General features: G+C 37.9%; 1 protein-coding gene across 9 annotated transcripts in view; it reads left to right on the forward strand.

Annotated features, from left to right (window-relative positions):
• Positions 1-901: 901 nt before the first annotated feature.
• Positions 902-17,921, forward strand: part of LOC110835538 (zinc finger protein ubi-d4-like) — a 37,267-nt gene continuing 20,247 nt past the window's right edge. Inside the window, exons 1-8 of one of the 9 annotated variants that reach the window (XM_022075841.2) lie at positions 902-1,160; positions 2,561-2,670; positions 3,410-3,666; positions 4,162-4,329; positions 5,562-5,664; positions 6,710-7,000; positions 11,232-11,380; positions 12,629-12,773. In XM_022075841.2, coding sequence (XP_021931533.1) covers positions 1,105-1,160; positions 2,561-2,670; positions 3,410-3,666; positions 4,162-4,329; positions 5,562-5,664; positions 6,710-7,000; positions 11,232-11,380; positions 12,629-12,773 — 1,279 coding nt within the window. In that variant the 5' untranslated portion in view covers positions 902-1,104. Of the gene's footprint in view, positions 1,161-1,391; positions 1,536-2,560; positions 2,671-3,409; positions 3,667-4,161; positions 4,330-5,561; positions 5,665-6,709; positions 7,001-11,231; positions 11,381-12,628; positions 12,774-17,921 lie in introns of those variants that run through there. The other 8 variants (XM_022075838.2, XM_022075840.2, XM_087343944.1 and 5 more) reach the window with 8 other exon arrangements.

Raw genomic sequence — 17,921 nt, forward strand, 5'->3', positions numbered from 1 at the left:
GTATGCTGGTCAGGGGTTGTTTCATCAGTAGAAGGCTAAAGGGAGAAACATTAATGTCAGGTAAGTGAAGCTGTCATAATTTTGGTTCAGATCTCATTCTCTGGCATCTGAACTTTGTTCTCATTTGTACCATGGTTAAGAACAGGCAGGTTACATGGCATATTTGACAATAACCAGAGCCTATCACAGCATATTTCTGGGAATGGAGCCATATTGAATCTGGTGGCATTAAGTAATTATCAGACACCTTAGATTTATGTTGTAAATTCTACTGTTTGCTAATTTTACAGTACATTTTAGCATCTACTTGTGTTTTTGCACTGCTTACTTTTCTATGAAACCATTACTCTTCACATGACTTGTTTCAGTGTTTTGTTGCAATGATTCTAATGTATTATCATATTATTTACTGGTGTTACATCTGAATGACATAATTTGACAAATATAGTCATATACAAGCTTACAGTGTACACTTCATAAACATAAGTTGCACTTATTTGTCACACACACACACATATTATATATACACAACTTCAAATAAGCAGAATAGAATTCAAATCATATATATGACAAATAAATGCAGCAGCTCACAGAAACAAAATACACAATGTGAAAAATCCTGTATTTGTTGCTAAATGTAACCCCATTGTGGCAGGACAATAACAGCTGTATCATTGTAGTTGGAGCACTCTAGTTTAGGATATTAAGAAACCAGAATCTTCCCAAATTTTTAGAGGACTAAACAATGTTTTGTACATTTCTATGCAGAAATGAAATTATTGTCCTGACGGAATGTAACTTATTAAAGAAATTTTATTCGGACAAATGTTTGCAGCGCTAAACTGTAAGTTTGCCGCAGTCCTCCTGTTGTTATCTTTGGTACAAAGACTACTATCCAGGGAGGACCATATTTACAAGTAGCCGTGCAAAAGCCGTAGATTCGTTGTTGAGTTTGTGCTCGATTTTAGCTGGTCTTATTATATGTTTGTAACATTCATTCATCTGTGATTAAAGACCAAGATCAATAAAGTTAACAAAATATAGATAGGATATGGAGTAGTGTTGTGCTTTACATATTCCCATCATTTTCATTTAGATTTTGTGATGGCGACGTGTGGAATACAAGTTGGTAATCCGACCATATTAAATAAAATTGAAAGGTAAACTGTGAAGTATATATCTTGATTACAGTAAATATACCTTGCCTTGGTAAATGTGTCTTGTGTAACGAATTTATTGTACTGTGAAACCGGTATCCAAATTTTCCATTGGAATTTCTTTATATTTGGGAGGTCCGTATCTTGTGGGTAGATACAGACGTTTGGGAGACATTTATTGCCTCCATCTTAAGCTCTATAGTCGAAAATGTGGAAGTACCTTCGAAACGTTGTTGCGAACGTGTCTACCTACAAACCCGCATTTGAACACATCGCGGATTATCAGTTTCTGTATAGGACACAATTGTTGGATTGTAAACTTCCTACCTGTAGATAATGAATTTAGTATTCTGTGAGTATGCCATAATATTTCTGTAGGTAAGTTTATTTTCTGGTACAAGTCCACAAACATACAAGGTGCTGTTTAAGTATTAGAAGGAAACATTGCCATAAATAAATCAGTTTTGGATTTTAGATAGAACACTATGTGGCTTTGCTATCTGATCTGTTGAAGATGATTTTTTAGATTATTTGATTATGCTATTTCAACCATACAGGTTACTCAGCATTGAGTGAGACATGAGGTGATCATTAATAAAGGGTAGAAGTGGTTTTCAGAGAGGTTGTTGTGGCTGGTTTGACACATGCTTGGAGAGAGAGCAAAGCCACAAAAATCTCAATCAGGATAGTTGGTAGACAAATTTTCCCCATGCACATCACAAATCTAAATCTGGAATGTTACCTCCACACAAACCTGTTTGGTCCAGGCAGGTTACTATAAATGTAAGACTTGAGGATCTCACACCGCTTCAACTTGGAACACAATATACAGCTAGAGGACACTTCTATCCTCTCCTCAAAAACCGGCTACATGGATCGGTTAATCAGGGAAGCCATTGAGATCGAACTTCATCCTGATAACTTTAACAGGGAAGATGGACTTCACCTGAGCCGGTCCTGGAAGCCTCTTATTCACACACTCCGAGGACTCCGAGAGCGAGCAAGAGTGCGCCGCCAGAACCAACCAGACTACTAACTCGGCCCTTTTCAGGGCCCTTATCCATACAACCAAACTCACCTTTCTCTCTCTACTTTCTCTCCCTCTCCCACTCTCGCCCACGTGCTACCATTGGTCCACTCCCATACCTGCTCCCATTGGCTTGGGGCAGGCTACACCTTTCACTTCCCGGCCTATAAATCCAGCTCCTCACACCCTATTGGCATATTTATCGCCCTGATGACGGAGGCAGTATGACCTCTGAAACGTTGGTTAACATCGACCAGACTACACAGCGCAATAACCCAGAAGACGGATATCTTCTTACTATAAATGCTTTAGAAGTCAAAATATGTTTATATTTAAAGAAATTGTTTTATTTGACAAAGGTTAATTTTTATTTCAGTTTTCTCAATGATTCTTCATACCGTGAAGCAATTGAGAATTCTGCCAATTATAACACACGATTATGTATTGAGAGGAGGCTCCGAATGCCATTTTTGGATTCTCAGACAGGTAATGCACAAACTTTAAATTAACCCACTGGGATATTTTAGTTATAATTTCAGGCATTTCTTCCTACATTTCCCAAGTTTGAAAGCGATTGACAAACTTTATATGGAGATAAATCAAGTCATTAGCAAAGAATATTTCAAAGAATAAACAAAAAGTGTAGGAACAAAATATGAAAAGACTGTAAACAAGGCTTGTGGTGGGCTTTTGAAATTTTAGAATATAGGAAATGGGTTTATCCTTAATAGTCTACTTTTTGTTTGGAGATTCTAGGTTAAAAATTGCAATGAATACAGTGCAGTTTAGTTTATACTTCTCTTCATACTTAAAAACATTTAAATGCCAGTTTAATTTGCTTGTGAGGTTGCATAAGAAGATTTGAAGTCCTGTAAACCTTAACGTGCTGCATATATTTCTACAAGAAATTGTTGTTTGGAGAGTTTACATGCATCTTTTATCCTATTTACTGGTGTATACATTTCTTCATTAAATGAACATGGCATAAAGACACAAAGAATGCATTTGTAATTCAGGTGAGGGGTGGTGATATATCTTTTGACTCGCTTCAGTTTTTTATACAGTAATGTTGTTAATGGTGTAACAATTATTGACAGAATTATTAAATATAAACTGGAGTTCACCTTTTTCTACTCTCATCAAATCTGTGTTTTCAGTTACGGTTTTCAGTCAGTTTTGTGTTTCATGTAATATCATATGATTGAGAAAGAGTCTGTTGCTTTAGGTGTAGCACAGAATCACTCCAACTTGTTCATGAGCCCACGTCAGCGTATCCCAGGTCTAATAGAAGGTCAGATTTATACATATCCATCAAAGCGATGGCGCAAAAAGCGCCGCCAGTATCTTATGAACTTCATGCAACCACGGCGCAAGGAATTAGACCCAGAGAGTGACCTTCATACAATCAGCACAGTTGAAAATCCTGCAGCCAGTAATGAAGATAGCAAGGACAGTGTAGGACTGAAAGATGAGGCTGCTAAGGTAATATTACTTGCCTAATATTTATACACATGGCTTCCATATTAAACTTGAAACACAAGGGGATAGGAGTAATGTGCCAGGAGTAAGTAAACGTGATATATTGGTAACACTGCTAGAGTGTTCGGTTTTTATGTTGATTGTAGCACCTGGTATTCCAGTATTTAATGATGACTATGACCTCTCAGAATACTGACCTTTCCTCCTGGGACATTCTGTATAATGAAAGTGAAGCTATTCTTTTTAATCCTATTCGATTTTGATGAAAAAGTAGTCCGTAACTGGAATGTATTAAAAAATTTGTTTTTCATGCTCTTAAACTATATTCCATTTTAAAGGGTGAGTTTCAGACATGAGCAGCTTTCAAGTTTTGTAATTTATTTATGGTTACCTGGTTGTAGAATCCTGGGTTCTTTAGAACTCAGTTTGGGTGTCTGTGATACAGATTATGATCTGTCATATTGACCTTGGGTTGGTGATGTGGTGGTGTTTTTACAGGATGCCTGGTATTATGATGAACTAGATATGCAGGAAATGGAAGGATTTGATGATCCTGATCCAGATTCTGATTATGATTATGAGGAATCTTATAGTAAGCGAAAGGGAAAGAAACGTACATCAAAAGTAGCCAGAAATACTGATTCTCCTGCTACTAAGAAGCCCAAGGTAAATTGTTCTGTTTGGTTATGAGTGTAATGTAAACAGTGTTTGTGCAAGTGGATTTCAGTGTTCAGCATTTTCCTACATTACAGTTAACACCATTATATCTTTGGAAATGTAAATTACCCACTGAGCTGGGGTAGCTCAGTCAGTATAGTGACTGTCTATGGACTGGATGACTAGGGTTTGATCCCCAATGGGGGCAAAGGATTCTTTCTCTAGCCTCTGCGACTAGACTGGCTCTGAGGTCCTCCCAGCCTCCTATCGAATGGGTACCAGGGTTCTTTCCTAGGGGTAAAGCTCGGCTGGGGTGTGACGCTGACCACTCACACCTGTCTAGTGCCGAGATTAAGAATTTGTAGGAACTATACCACCTCTCCCCCCAAGTTCCTACATGGCGTATAATGGAACAGCTTTACCTTACCCATTGAAAATGTTCTCCGAGTCTGTAAATTATGATTAGTATAGGGTTATTCATAATTCCCTGACACACTACAAAAGATTGTGCAATGGATGGTAACATAGGATGTGCCGATAGAAAGAGAAATTCTCCAAGTTTATTTTACATACCTCATAAATGCCCTATGTGTCTGCCTTTGTGACAGATGTTCATTTCCGCCCATACCCACTGCAACATGTCACTATCGATTTGTGAGATGGCAGTGATGATTCGTTTTCGCAGTTCACGGAGATCCCATGGCAGAGACGGTACAAAGACCTGGTCCTTAACGTACCCCTATAAGAAAAAAATCACGTGGTGCCAGGTCAGGTGATCGGGGTGGCCAACAAAGCAGTGCATGGTCATTGGCAGCCATGCGTCCGATCCAACGTTGTGGCAAATGCTGATTGAGGTAGCCGCGGACGAGGCTCCTTGATTCATTCCATTACAGCTGCACAAAGAACATAAATTTTAATCAACTGACATGTCTCATAGCCCAAGAAGATTCTATTAATGTTAGTCCCTGTGAAAGCTTCAGATCAGACACAAAGAACTATTTCAGTTGCTTCTGATTGATTTTGATAATTAAGTTTTTACTAATACTATGAAACATAAATTAGCACATGATTCCCAACTAAGCAAACTCATGACAAGTGACAGGATACTGTCATCTGAGGTAATGCCTTTTGAAATTTGGGAAAGATGGTTGTATTGTAAGGGTTACTTCAGCATCCGCCCCATTTGCATATGTACACACACAGACAAACCCATGCCTTAATCATTTAGTGTATTCTTACAGTGTGATGGTGGACACAAAATGTGCTTACAGGGACCTGGACGAGGACGAAAGAAAACCAATTATGATGCACTGACTGATGCAGAAAAACCATTCTCCTGTGAACGTAAGTTCGGCCTTTACCACGTTTAACAGTGGCATTGGGATATAGTTGCTAGCTTTGGTCTCACAACGGGCCAAGTCAACACGAAAGTGTTACATGTTTCCATGCCTGAAAGAGATGCTTCTGAAGTGACATGTAGACAGTGGGGCAGTCTCTTTTACTGCCATGTGTATATTTGATGATCACATTACATAATGTTTCATAATGCAGTTACCGACATTCATGCATGAAAATGGTCACGATACTGTGATCATTGTGTAGATGTAAGAGCTTTCCAGATATGAATGAGGAATATGTAAACAGTTTTGAATTGTGTGTAGGCAGTACATGATGTAGAGTGGCAGACATTTTCCCATTCTCTTTCTGGTTCTATCACTTTCTCTTAATTTGAATTGCTTCATGTACCAACAGCTTCATCTTGCTCTTGCATCTCAGCTTGTGCTACAATAGTGAATGTTGTATGGTGGAGGCTAATGCTACTCATGCGCACAATTGAAGAAAAAGTGGCAGTGTTGCAGTGCAGTCCATGTTCTGTGATTAGGCAGAATAGTTCAAAGCTTGTAGTTCTGTTTTAGGCACCAGCTTGAAATTGATGAATTACATTTTTTCTTCAATCTCTTAACTTGGGTGGTGGATCCAGAGCTTGTGCTTATATTCCTACTTGGGGCTACCTATGATGTGTCTAGTTTCTTTGTCTTTCTTGTAGGACTACATAAGCTGAGTTTGGATAATGGTGTCAGACTTTCTTGCCCATTGCACGCAAAGTTTATATTTGCAGATGAAAAACTTTCCCTGGCATGAAGAATTGCAAGTGTGTGAAGAAGTAGAATATCTCATCTTGATCTACACCATCTTGTAGAAAGGGAACACATTATGAGCTTAGTTTGCAGAGTGATGTCACTACACCACATCTGTGCGAGCAAAACCTCCAAGTCGGTGTTGCTCCCTTCATTTTTGTTGTTGTTGTTGTTGTTGTGGTTTATGCTGATTGAAGGTCGTTTGTGTTGGGCCAGTCTTGGCCTTGAACTGTAGGCTGAGTTTGTTGCAGTGTGTGGAGCTCGCTACAAGACTCGCCCGGGCCTCACGTACCACTACACTCATTCACACAAGGACCGTGATGACGAGGATTGTAGCAGCAGTGGCATGGGAGGCCCTGAGGGGGGTTCGATGGGGTCAGTAGACCGTGGGGCCTCCCCCAGCGTGAAGCAGCAGCAACAACAACAGCTTCTGCAGCAGGCACAAGTGGTGGCATCCCAGGCACAGGCCACCACAGATCCAGGAGCAGCGGCAGGTTGGAGCAAGTTCCAGGACAGTTACCTCACCTTCCTAAAAACCCCCGGTACGCTCACATGCTGCCTCTCGGAACCACTCGCCCGCCTGCCTGCCCGAGCCCAACATACTTAACCCCTTCACATGCAAACACTTGGGGTTTGGTCCTCTTCACCTTGGGATTGGCAACACCTTCCTCATGGGTTTGAAGCAGTTACTTGAGTTTGAACACCATTACCATCTTTTCCTTCTTTTGGGTTTGAACAGCATTAATACAGTTTCTTCTTGTTTTATTGTGTTTGGGAAATGCTAAGTTTTAACTCACTTCTTGCTGGTATTAGAGTTGTCACCTTCCCGTACCCAGTATTCTCTGGCCTGGACATTCTTATCTCTTGCACATCCTCTCTCCCATCTTCCTTTCTCATTGTGATGTTTGTGTATGTTGGATGTTGGCAGCATTGAGATCACTTCTTTCATTTGCACATTCATTCAGCGCAATGGGTTCCTTCTTATCATCATTTAATAACCTTCAGATTGACAGAATAGTAACATTTGCTGTCTCAGCTTCAGTTTGGACATTTCTTTATCATCAGTAGTATTTGTTCTTTATTTTTTTCTTTATTGTGCACAAGTTGCAGAAGTTTTCATTTCCTTTGGTCTCTTTTTTTAAAATTTATGTAGAGTGTGCTTGTTGTCAGTTGATCGTTTCACACTAACACCTTGTGAAGTGCCGGAATGGACAGTACTGGATATCGAAGAAAGAAACTGCCAATAATGAAGAAGTTGTGTCCTATGTTATGAAATGGTTTATAGAAGAACTGTTGCACTTCACTTTGAAGATGTTCTTTCAGCAGACTCTTGTTTTTTTTTTTTCATATGTGCACATCTTCACTCTAAGTTCATTGGCCTTTTTTATTACATTTGTTTCTCTCCGCTTATAGTTTTTACCTGGCACATTCCAAATTAGGTACATGAGGTGTGGCTTGGACTTCTTGGATTTTTGTTGGTGGGGCCGTGGCAGAGTGAAGTTTACTGGGGGGTTCCACCCCATTCTAACCCCACTTATGTATAACCTTGTAGATTGTCAGCAACACCCATTTTTTTAAGAGATTGGCCAGTGGAAAGAAACTTGGACATTAATGTATGTGTACATTGTTTTCAAAGGATTGCCGTATTTATTCAAAAGATGTATGTGGATTTTGTGTTTTGTTCATTTCGGTGAACATGGCGTTTGCCGCCTGTCCAGCTTGTTTACCTAGAAGTGACTGGTGTTATCTAGTTTTCAATAATATTTTATTAATTGTTCCTTCTGTGTTGTTTTTTTAGCATTTAACACTGCAAATGAAATGTACAGCTGTGATACTGTATGTGGTGTCTTCATATTTTCATCTGTACGATTTAGTTAGGGGCATATCAGTCTAGTTTCGTACGCGACGTAGGAACTTGTTGTTTCGGGCTGAATGTACACTTTATAGATCGTGTTCATTTTGTCCATACCTACATAGCCTTGGTGATGGTCTACTCATGCATATGCTGCATAGTTTGATGCTGACTAATGGGAAAATTTCATAAGCAAGTCTTCATGAAGTTTTGTTTAAAATATAATATCTTTGGTTGTATTTAATGTGTTATTTGAATGACCTTACATAAAATTTACACGTTCTGTACATAGTGCTACGTGTCTTTCTACATATGTCATCTCTCAATGTAATTTCGGTCAGCATTGTTTTTGTGTACCCTACTTTATTTGAAAATGAAATGGACCATATCAAATATCTGGAAACAGTTCATCATATGTTACATGGAATATATTAGTATATCCCATTAAGTTCTGTTAGATGCTATTTGAAAGTTTAATGAAATACAAAGAAAACGTAATTCTATATTCTATGCACCATATTTTGTCAGCAGTTCATTAGAATTTATGATACTGAAGTGTAGTGTCCCTGTTCTTTATTGTGTCACAGGTAGACTTGAATGCACAGTAAATGAACATAAATACCAGTGGAGGTCACAGACTTGCAAAGAGTGATTTGGAAGTTGTGTGCTCCAAACTGGAGTAAGTTTCAGCTCTTCAAGGTGCAGTTGGTTGAAGTATGTTATCTAATTAAATTTTATTCTGATTAAATTCGTCAGTGCAGCAATAGGCATTTATTTGTATTGAACATAAATAACCAGAATGAGGTACAGAGTCAAATGATTGAATTTGAATGTTTTAATTATCCTGTTTTTGCTTTTATGTTTCTTGAAATTCCACATGAACATATTTATTAAAATAAATATACAGATGACTGTCTTCTGGGATGTTGACCATATAGTCTGGTAGAAGCTTAGTGATATTTTATAAGTGCTTGCTACTCTGTCATTAGGGTCCTTAGCGTGAGAACCCGAGAAATCACAAAATAAGTATTGATACTAACCATTAGGGACGTACTGGAATTCAGGTCATAATTATATTGTGTTTCAACACTTTCAGTTACTGTTTGCAACTCCATTTTCGTGCTTCGTTTTCTTAGAAATTAAATTCTTCTGATGTTTTGATTTAAAAATAATCACAAGAGAAAGTTCTAATGAATCACTTTTATCTTTACTGAATTTTACTAATGAATTGTCTTTGTCTTTTGAATTTGCAGTTGCTTATTATTTGTTTTTCAGAAAAGTTTTGACTGAGGGTAATAGGGTTTGCAGCTTTTTAAGCATAGCAAGCACTGATATTTACTTCTTTTCCTCCAATATGCCTTCAAGGTGCATTTCTTAGGCAATGGGGCAACTTTTTCTTTTCCCTTTGCCTTGTATTATTAATGAAAAGAAGTGACATTACAGAATGATTAGCAGTTATTGACTGGCAAATCTTCATTATGCCATATTTGACTGCAGAAATTTTATTTAAAAACACACACACACACTTGAAAATAAGCAGTGTTGTGATTAATCTGAGTAAGTACGGTAAATCTTTGAAGCACACAGTAAAATGTGGATGTAATTCCTTCATCAAATGGGAATAATGGTAATGAAGAAGAGATTGAATGGCTGTTGCTGATATGGCACTTGTCTGTTCAAGCTAAGGTGGACGTGACATCATGTTGGATTCATTGGCAATAGGAACAGCATCTTTTGATTGATGTCTCGTACACCTTATTGTCTGTTGTACACTAACACTTGTCGTGCAGTGAAATTTGCAGTCTGCTGTTTCAAACTAAATTGATTGGGAAAAGAGATTTAGCACAGCAATCTGCAGTTTTCTTTAATCAGACTTATTGAGTGCCCTTGTCCTTTTAGATCCCTGCTTCACTTCCTGTTTCGTTCAACCAGAGTAGCAGTTGATTCATAACCCATCCTAATGTTTGGTAATACTATATTAATATTTGCATAATTTTTAAATTGCAGATTGGTTTTCTGTATTTTTTTTCAGTTCCTGATTTACTGTAATTAAAATTTTGTTTATACATTGTTAGGGGCTCATTGAATGTTTATGATTTTGTGGTTCTATTTTTTTTATTATTGGCTGTTTTGGAGCTATTGCCAACAGTGTCTAGCATGCAACACATTGGTCACTAGGCTGTTGCAACTTGGGTTGGCTCAGCTATGGAGGAACGGGTTGGTTCAGCTATGGAGGAACAGAAACTTAACAAGACTGGCATTATTTTATTAACGTGGACCAGATGCTAACTTAACTGAAGTGCCTGGAAGAAGGTGTAGGATCATTATGGTTCTCTTTCTGCACACAACAACAAATTATGTTAAATTAACCTGCAGGAAAAGGTTTGACATGTACTGGCTTGAAGTGTGAGTTGCCTCTGCACTATGAATACAAACTCCATGCTGTATGTTTTCATTTTTGTAGCTGTGTGATTGTTTTTTATGTTGGCCACATTTGTCAGGCCACAGCATGCTATGCTTAATCTGTGTGTTCTGTGCTAGCTGTGTTTGTTTGTCCCCTCACATTCTGTGATGGCAGAGCATGTATTATTATTTCACAAGACTAAATGAAAACCATTTCCTTGTTTATAAAGATTTCTGCTGATTCTAGACTAGCTAGTGTTGTGCATAATAATATACTTGTCATTTTACATCAAGTGAAAATCATTCAGATATGATTGTAAGAAATTTCCAACATAAGTTGATAAAATTGTGACAGTTTGGGATACTTTTGGTCTAAATGGGCAATCACTTGTAAGAGGGATGGGATTTGTGACTGGAAAGTTCTTACTTCATCTGATGGTTCTGTGTGTCACAGATTTTTCTGGGTCACACAGCTAGTGCACGATACTCATACTAATATGTTGGTCGGTATGCAACAGGTAGCAGCACTCGTCGTGGACGGCAAGGCTCCTCTGCATCGCAGCATGCTACAGCTTCCGTGCCAGTACCTCCCGTGGTTGTAGCCCAAAGTTCAGAAGATACAACTCCAACCAGTGTCACTACACCTGGCCTGGAAAAGAAACCTGAGGTACTGGTTAATTAGCTCCTTCTTAATACATCTTTAAACTGTCAGTGTAACACTGTGTGTTTTGTATGAACAAACAGCATGTTCTGTGTTCTACTAGACCTCTGGAATGTTATACTGTATACAGACCTTTGGTGCTCTTGTGATGTCTTCTCCACACAACACTCATTGTATGATTGTCCTAAAGAGACTAAGACAATTGTTTGGGAAAATTGTATACAACTTGTGTTTGAGTCAAATTCCTCAACTGAGTCATCTGAACGTGCATACACTGTTTTCCTTTGCTCTTCCGATGATGTCCCTGCCCCCATCAGCACCTGAAACTCCTTGTTTGTTATAGTTCATAGTTAAGTTTATAGGATCTAAGCCTGTGTTAATCTTCTTGTGAAAGCAAATTATTTCACATGCAGAATAAAAGCTGTAGCTTTTGCAGACTGATAATAATTTAGTACTATATTAGATGATACAGTATTGTTGCAGTGTGTTAAATGGAAACTGGAGCCACTAATTAATAATTTTTATTACTAATAAAATCCATGGTGGAGGGTCTAAAAATAGTAGATATTTGGCTGGAAAAGGAATTGCCTGCTTTTATGGAACCTGAAAATTCATTACCGTGTTCACTAAAGCATCATTGGACCACATCCTCTATCATATAAAAGTTCGGCCCTTTCACACCCTATTCCTGTAAAATCCATTTCTGTATTAGGCTACCTTCTTTGAATAGGCCTTCCAGGTGCTTTATTCTCTTCATGCTTTCAAATAAAACTTTTGTATGCATTTCCTCTGTGTCATACACATTTCAGTCTCCTTGATTTGATCACTGTGACGGTATTGGTGAAAAGTACAGATTTTGAAACTCCTCCATGTTACTTCCTTGCTTCATAGGACCAAACATTCTCCTCATCACTTTGTTCCCAAACACCATTTGGTATTATTTTTTCCTAGAATGAAATATCAGGTTTTAAAGCTATATAAAATTATAATTTTAATAATTGACTACAAATTTGGATGAAATGTGTTTCATAGACAAAGAGAAGGATGGATCCACTCTTTTAGTCATTTTAAACAACTGCTGCCAGTGTCCCACCTCTGATTTAGTTACAGACTTCAGTATTATAAACTCTAATTTACCAGTCTGCATTAACTGCTGTATGAATTGCTTGTTGGAGGCGTTGTGGACTCCCACCACTGTCACCACAACTGTCTTTCAAGTTTTTGAGTTGAATGATGATATGGTGAATGTTGCAGGTCTTGCTCCCTATGCCTGGCAGTGAGGAAAAGGAACGGGCAGCCCCTTCACCATACTGTGATTTCTGTCTTGGTGATTCCCAAGAAAATAAGAAGACGGGACAATCTGAGGAACTGGTGTCATGCTCGGATTGTGGACGCTCAGGTAGGGCCGCCACCCAGCCCAACAAGGGTCGAGGGAGGGGGCGCAAGAAGGCTAGTCCCACTTAATAGGCAGTTGTAAAGGCAAAAACTTTGGATGTAGGCAGAAACAGCCTGTGTTTCTCTAAAGATAATTAGAAAGTTTTATTTCTGTTCCATGTCATACACAATCACACAGATGTGTCTTTTTTAAAAGGTATGTTATTACCTTAATTGTTTATGTTTTGATTTTCTCAGTTAATTCATATTTCCTTTCCTTACAAGAAATATATCTTGATATGAGTTCTTTGACTGTTACTACTACCACTCTTTCCAGTTCAGAGGTAAAATAACAGGCTGGTACTGTCTCCTCCCAACACCTTCTCATAGGCATTAAGTGGGTGATAATGTTGTTATCTCCTTCATATTTGCATTCTTTATGAAGGAAAAACATAGAATTTATATCACGCTGTATGTATGTAAATATATCGAATGTACCTCACTATTAAAAAAGAAGAGAATAGAAACAGAAAATCAAGCCAGTTCCATTCCTAAGAAGACTGTGCTAGTAAAGACAGATTTAATAAGTCAAATAACAAGCAGCGACACAAGGAGTCACTAAGTTATTGTGGCCGAAGATAGTCCGTAATGAAGTTTAGCATTATGTAAGAATATTTGTTATTGCATACCATATTTACTTGTGCATGTAAAACATGCACTTTTATTTTTTAATTGGAAAATTAAAAAAATCAAGTATTTGTGCACAATGTGCTTCAAAATAAATAAAACATAGTGAAAGAAAGAAAAAATATGATGTATGAGATATCTGAAGATTAGGCAGGCAGAGTTGGTATTCATTGTAAATCAAATTGCATATTGTGTAATGTGCTTTCATTATATAAAAGTGGGGCCCTGAAACAATTAATTGAAATAACAAATAATTATAAAATTGACATTCTTGCCATCCAAGAGATGAGATGGGTCGGACAGAACATCCTGGGAAAGAAAGGATGTACGGTATACTATAGTTGCCATAAAAATTTATACCAATTTGATGCTGGATTCATAGTCCATAAAAAAGTAAGACATATAGTTGTAGACTTCCAACCCATTGATATGAGACTATATAAAATAAGAATGCGAGGCAGATTTCATAATTATAGCCTTATCTGCACACATGCACCAACTGACCATATTTTAGTAGATTCCAGGCATAGAAGCAACCTTTTAGATATTAGAAGTTTCAGAGGGGCAAACATAGACTCAGATCACTTTCTAACAATAGCAAGAATAAAAATTCGGATAAGCACCAAATGGAATAAGAGAGTCACGGCCTCAAATAAAAATTATGACTAGCCAAAATACAAAATCCAGTAATTTCAGAAATATATGCAATAAAATTACAGAGAAGGTCCAGAATACACAACATGGAAGGGAACAAAAAGATGGAAATTGGAAAGAAATTAAACAAGTCATCATAGAAACAGCAAATGAGATTATTGGAAGAGAAGGAAGAACAAGGAGGAATGAGTGGTTTGATGAGGAATGCGCAGAAGCAACAAACAAGAAAAATGAAGCATACAGGAATATGATTCATAAACATTATTCCAGAGGCTCAGAGGAGCTATATAAAGAGAGGAGAAGACAGGAGAGAGAGAAAATGCATAGACAGAAAAAGAAATTCTATTTGGAAGAAAATTTTAAAGAAATTGAAAATTTGAACTCTCAAAATGAGACTAGCAGGTTTTACAAGTTTGTCAATGACATGAGGAAGGAGTTTAGACCAAACATATGGCATGTAGGAAAGCAACTGGTGAAATAACAAATGATAAACAAGAAATACTTTAGAGGTGGAGGGAGCATTTTAAAGAGTTACTGGAAGGGCAAGACATAGAAGATCGGTCAGAGAAGGACCCAGAGGCACAGTGAATGGACTTTATGGAGGAAGATGAAGAAGGTGGAAAACGATTGTCATCGAAAGAGGAGGTGAAGTTGGCCATTAAGAAACTGAATAACAACAGATCACCAGGACCAGACAACATACGTGGAGAACTTCTGAAAGTTGATGATCCAGAGCTACTAGATAAATTGCATAAAGTTATGGTGAGAACTTGGAAAGAAGAAAAAATACAATGTGAATGGGAGGAGAGCTTAATATGCCCTATACATAAGAAGGGAGATATGCTGGAATGTCAGAATTATAGAGGGATATCATTGCTCAACACTGCCTATAAAGTTTTATCCAATATTTTATTTTACAGACTAAAACCATTTGCAGAAAATGTAATAGGGAACTACCAGTGTGTATTTAGAAGTGAAAAATCAACAATATATAAAATACATGCCCTGAGACAGATATTAAAGGAACCCAAGGAGTACAATATAAGCACATATCACATCTTTGTTGATTTTAAAGCCACATATGATAGTATTAAGAGAGAAAAATTATATGAGGCCATGGAGGAATTTGAAATACCTGGGAAGTTAATAAATCTCACTAAAGCCACAATGCATAGAGTAAGATGCAGGGTTAAATTGCAAAACAACTTATCAGAACCATTTGTCACAAATAAGGGCTTGAGACAGGGTGATGCCCTAACAGGTATGCTATTTAATCTAGCACTGGAAAGAAAGAAAAAATCCGTGGCGTAACAGCTCCAGAGAGCCTAAGCCGACTAGCTGACTGCTGGTCTCACGTTCACATTCCTAAGCAGAGGTGAACGATCATCCAACCAGATATAGGGTGACGTGTGGTCAGCACGACGAACTCCCAGCCATTGCTAGTTTTCCTGACCGGATTACGCTACCCATTGTAGCGCTCCAATTTCCTCACGATGCTGGGTTGGCACCGGTCCCATACACTGGTCGAAAGCTCACGAGAAAATTTCTTCTCCCCCGAGACTCGAACCAGCGCGCATTCCGTATCGCCGGTCCGAAGTATGATGCTTCAGACCGCGCGGCTACGGCGCGGGACTAGCACTGGAAAAAGCAATAAGAAACTCTGGAATAGAAAAAAGAGGAACAATATATCAGAAGTCTGTACAAATACTGGCTTATGCAGATGATCTAGACATCATTGGTAGAACAGTCAGAGCTGCTGAAGAAGCATTTGTGAAGCTGGAAAATGCAGCCAATGAAATGGGCCTTGCTATTAATGAAAGTAAGCCAAAATACATGGAAATATCACAGAGACCAACCAATATGCAATACTTGAAAGTAAATAATTACAAGTTTGGAAAAATAAACAAATTTAAATATCTGGGCACTTTAATTAATTCAATCAATGATCTAACTCTAGAAATTAACCATAGACTACTGCTAGCTAACAAATGTTACCATGGACTAAAAAAACAATTAAGATTCACCTCACCCTTAAGACAAAATGCACACTACACAAGACACTTCTACGACCTGTGTTGCTCTATGGGAGTGAAAGCTGAGCCCTGACGAAGGGACATGAGAACAAATTAAGAGTATTCAAAAGGAAAATATATGGTCCAAAGAATGAAGAGGGAAACTGGCAAATCAGATACTATAATGATGAATTATACCATTTATATAATGAGCCTGATTTAATTAAAGTAATAAAGACAGGAAGACTAAGGTGGCTGGGACACCTGTATAGAGCCAGTGAAGCTCAGCCAAGCAAGAAAGTAACATTTACCAATATACAAGGAACAAGAAAGAGAGGGAAACCCCTCATCAGGTGGCTTGATAGTGTAGAACAAGATCTCCAAGCTCTCGGGAGTCCAGGGATGGAAAAGGAAAGCCATAAATAGGGACCAATGGAAGCGCATCGTTGGGGCGGTCAAGGCCTGTAATAGGCTGTAGGACCCGTGACGATGAACAATATTCTAATTTGCGCATAAAACAGAGCAATTTCTTTCCTCCTTTTAAATATGTGCTTCATGTATTACACACACCCTAATTTTAAAGAAGAAGAATTTTGAGGAAAACTGCTTTTGACCAATTAAATATTGCACTGTCACAAATAGATTTCCAGTCACTGTCTGGGTATTCTACTAACATTATATAATAAAACTTGCATTATTGTTGCTTAGGAGAATAGGTTTTCATTCCTTTTGCAGCCTATCATCTTTGTGGGGATTTTAAATTATATTTCCTTAGGGATTCCAGGTGTAAAGGCATTAAGCTGTCTAAAACTATGTACAAATACTTGTTCCCAAGTATCCTCCAAATTATAGTTTGTTACTGAATTAAAATATCTGTAGAGTTTAATGCTAGCCTTTAAAGATTCTAAATATGCAAGAAATTTAAGTTTAAAATTTTAATTGGTTTATTTACAGTTGTTGTTATGCTTGAATTGTTTTGAGTTCTGTGATTCATCAGTGATAGTCATCCAACATCATTTGGTAATGAAGTTGAAGATGAATGGGGCTGATATGATTAAAAATCAGTCAGGTCTGTTGGTATTAAATCATTCCTAAGCAGCAGGCATTGTACTAACGTTGTACCAACAATAGTTGTGCGTAATTCTGTCAGTAGGTGACTGCCAGTAATATTATAAAGATATGATTATCCTGTGTGGAATGATGGCAGGAGCGAGTGCATTATTTTGAATATGGTAGAAGAAAGGTGACAAGAACAGCGAAACTTGTGAGACTTTGTTAGAATTACGGCATGTAACAAATTTGAATGAATATCAGAACAGGTGTGGATGTGGCTAATGTATTGAAGCTCACATAGAATGTCATTAACAACATGGACAAGTTACTAGCTATGCTGGAGAGGAATGTGTCCAGTGAGACAGATGGCATTAATAGGTGTACTTGTGTGAAGTGTGTGAACATTGTGGTGTGTTAGCATTTAAAGCTGAAGAATAAGGATGGAACTGTTTATAATTGCAGTCATTTCCCTAATTGTTATCAAAGAATCATAAAGACAGAAGGGAACGGTGGTAGCTCGCTTGCAGTATTGGCGAGCGCAGCAAACAGGAGCAGTGCTCCTAGTATTATGTAATATTTCTTACAGTCTTTTCTCATGCAGTTAGTCAGAAGCCTTTATTGGACATGTTCACAACTGGAGTCAAAGTATCTGTACTGTACAAATTCCAGTGTGTGCTTCTTTGCGCTGAAGTCCATTGTATTATGTACAGAAAAGTATCCTAAATACAGAAAAATAAATTACATATTCCATGTTGGCTAAGTCTTGA

This window comes from Zootermopsis nevadensis, unplaced genomic scaffold (genome assembly GCF_977971745.1).
Source record: "Zootermopsis nevadensis isolate Lab colony 2312 unplaced genomic scaffold, Znev_1.0 Znev_ptg000007l, whole genome shotgun sequence".
NCBI lineage: Eukaryota > Metazoa > Arthropoda > Insecta > Blattodea > Termopsidae > Zootermopsis > Zootermopsis nevadensis.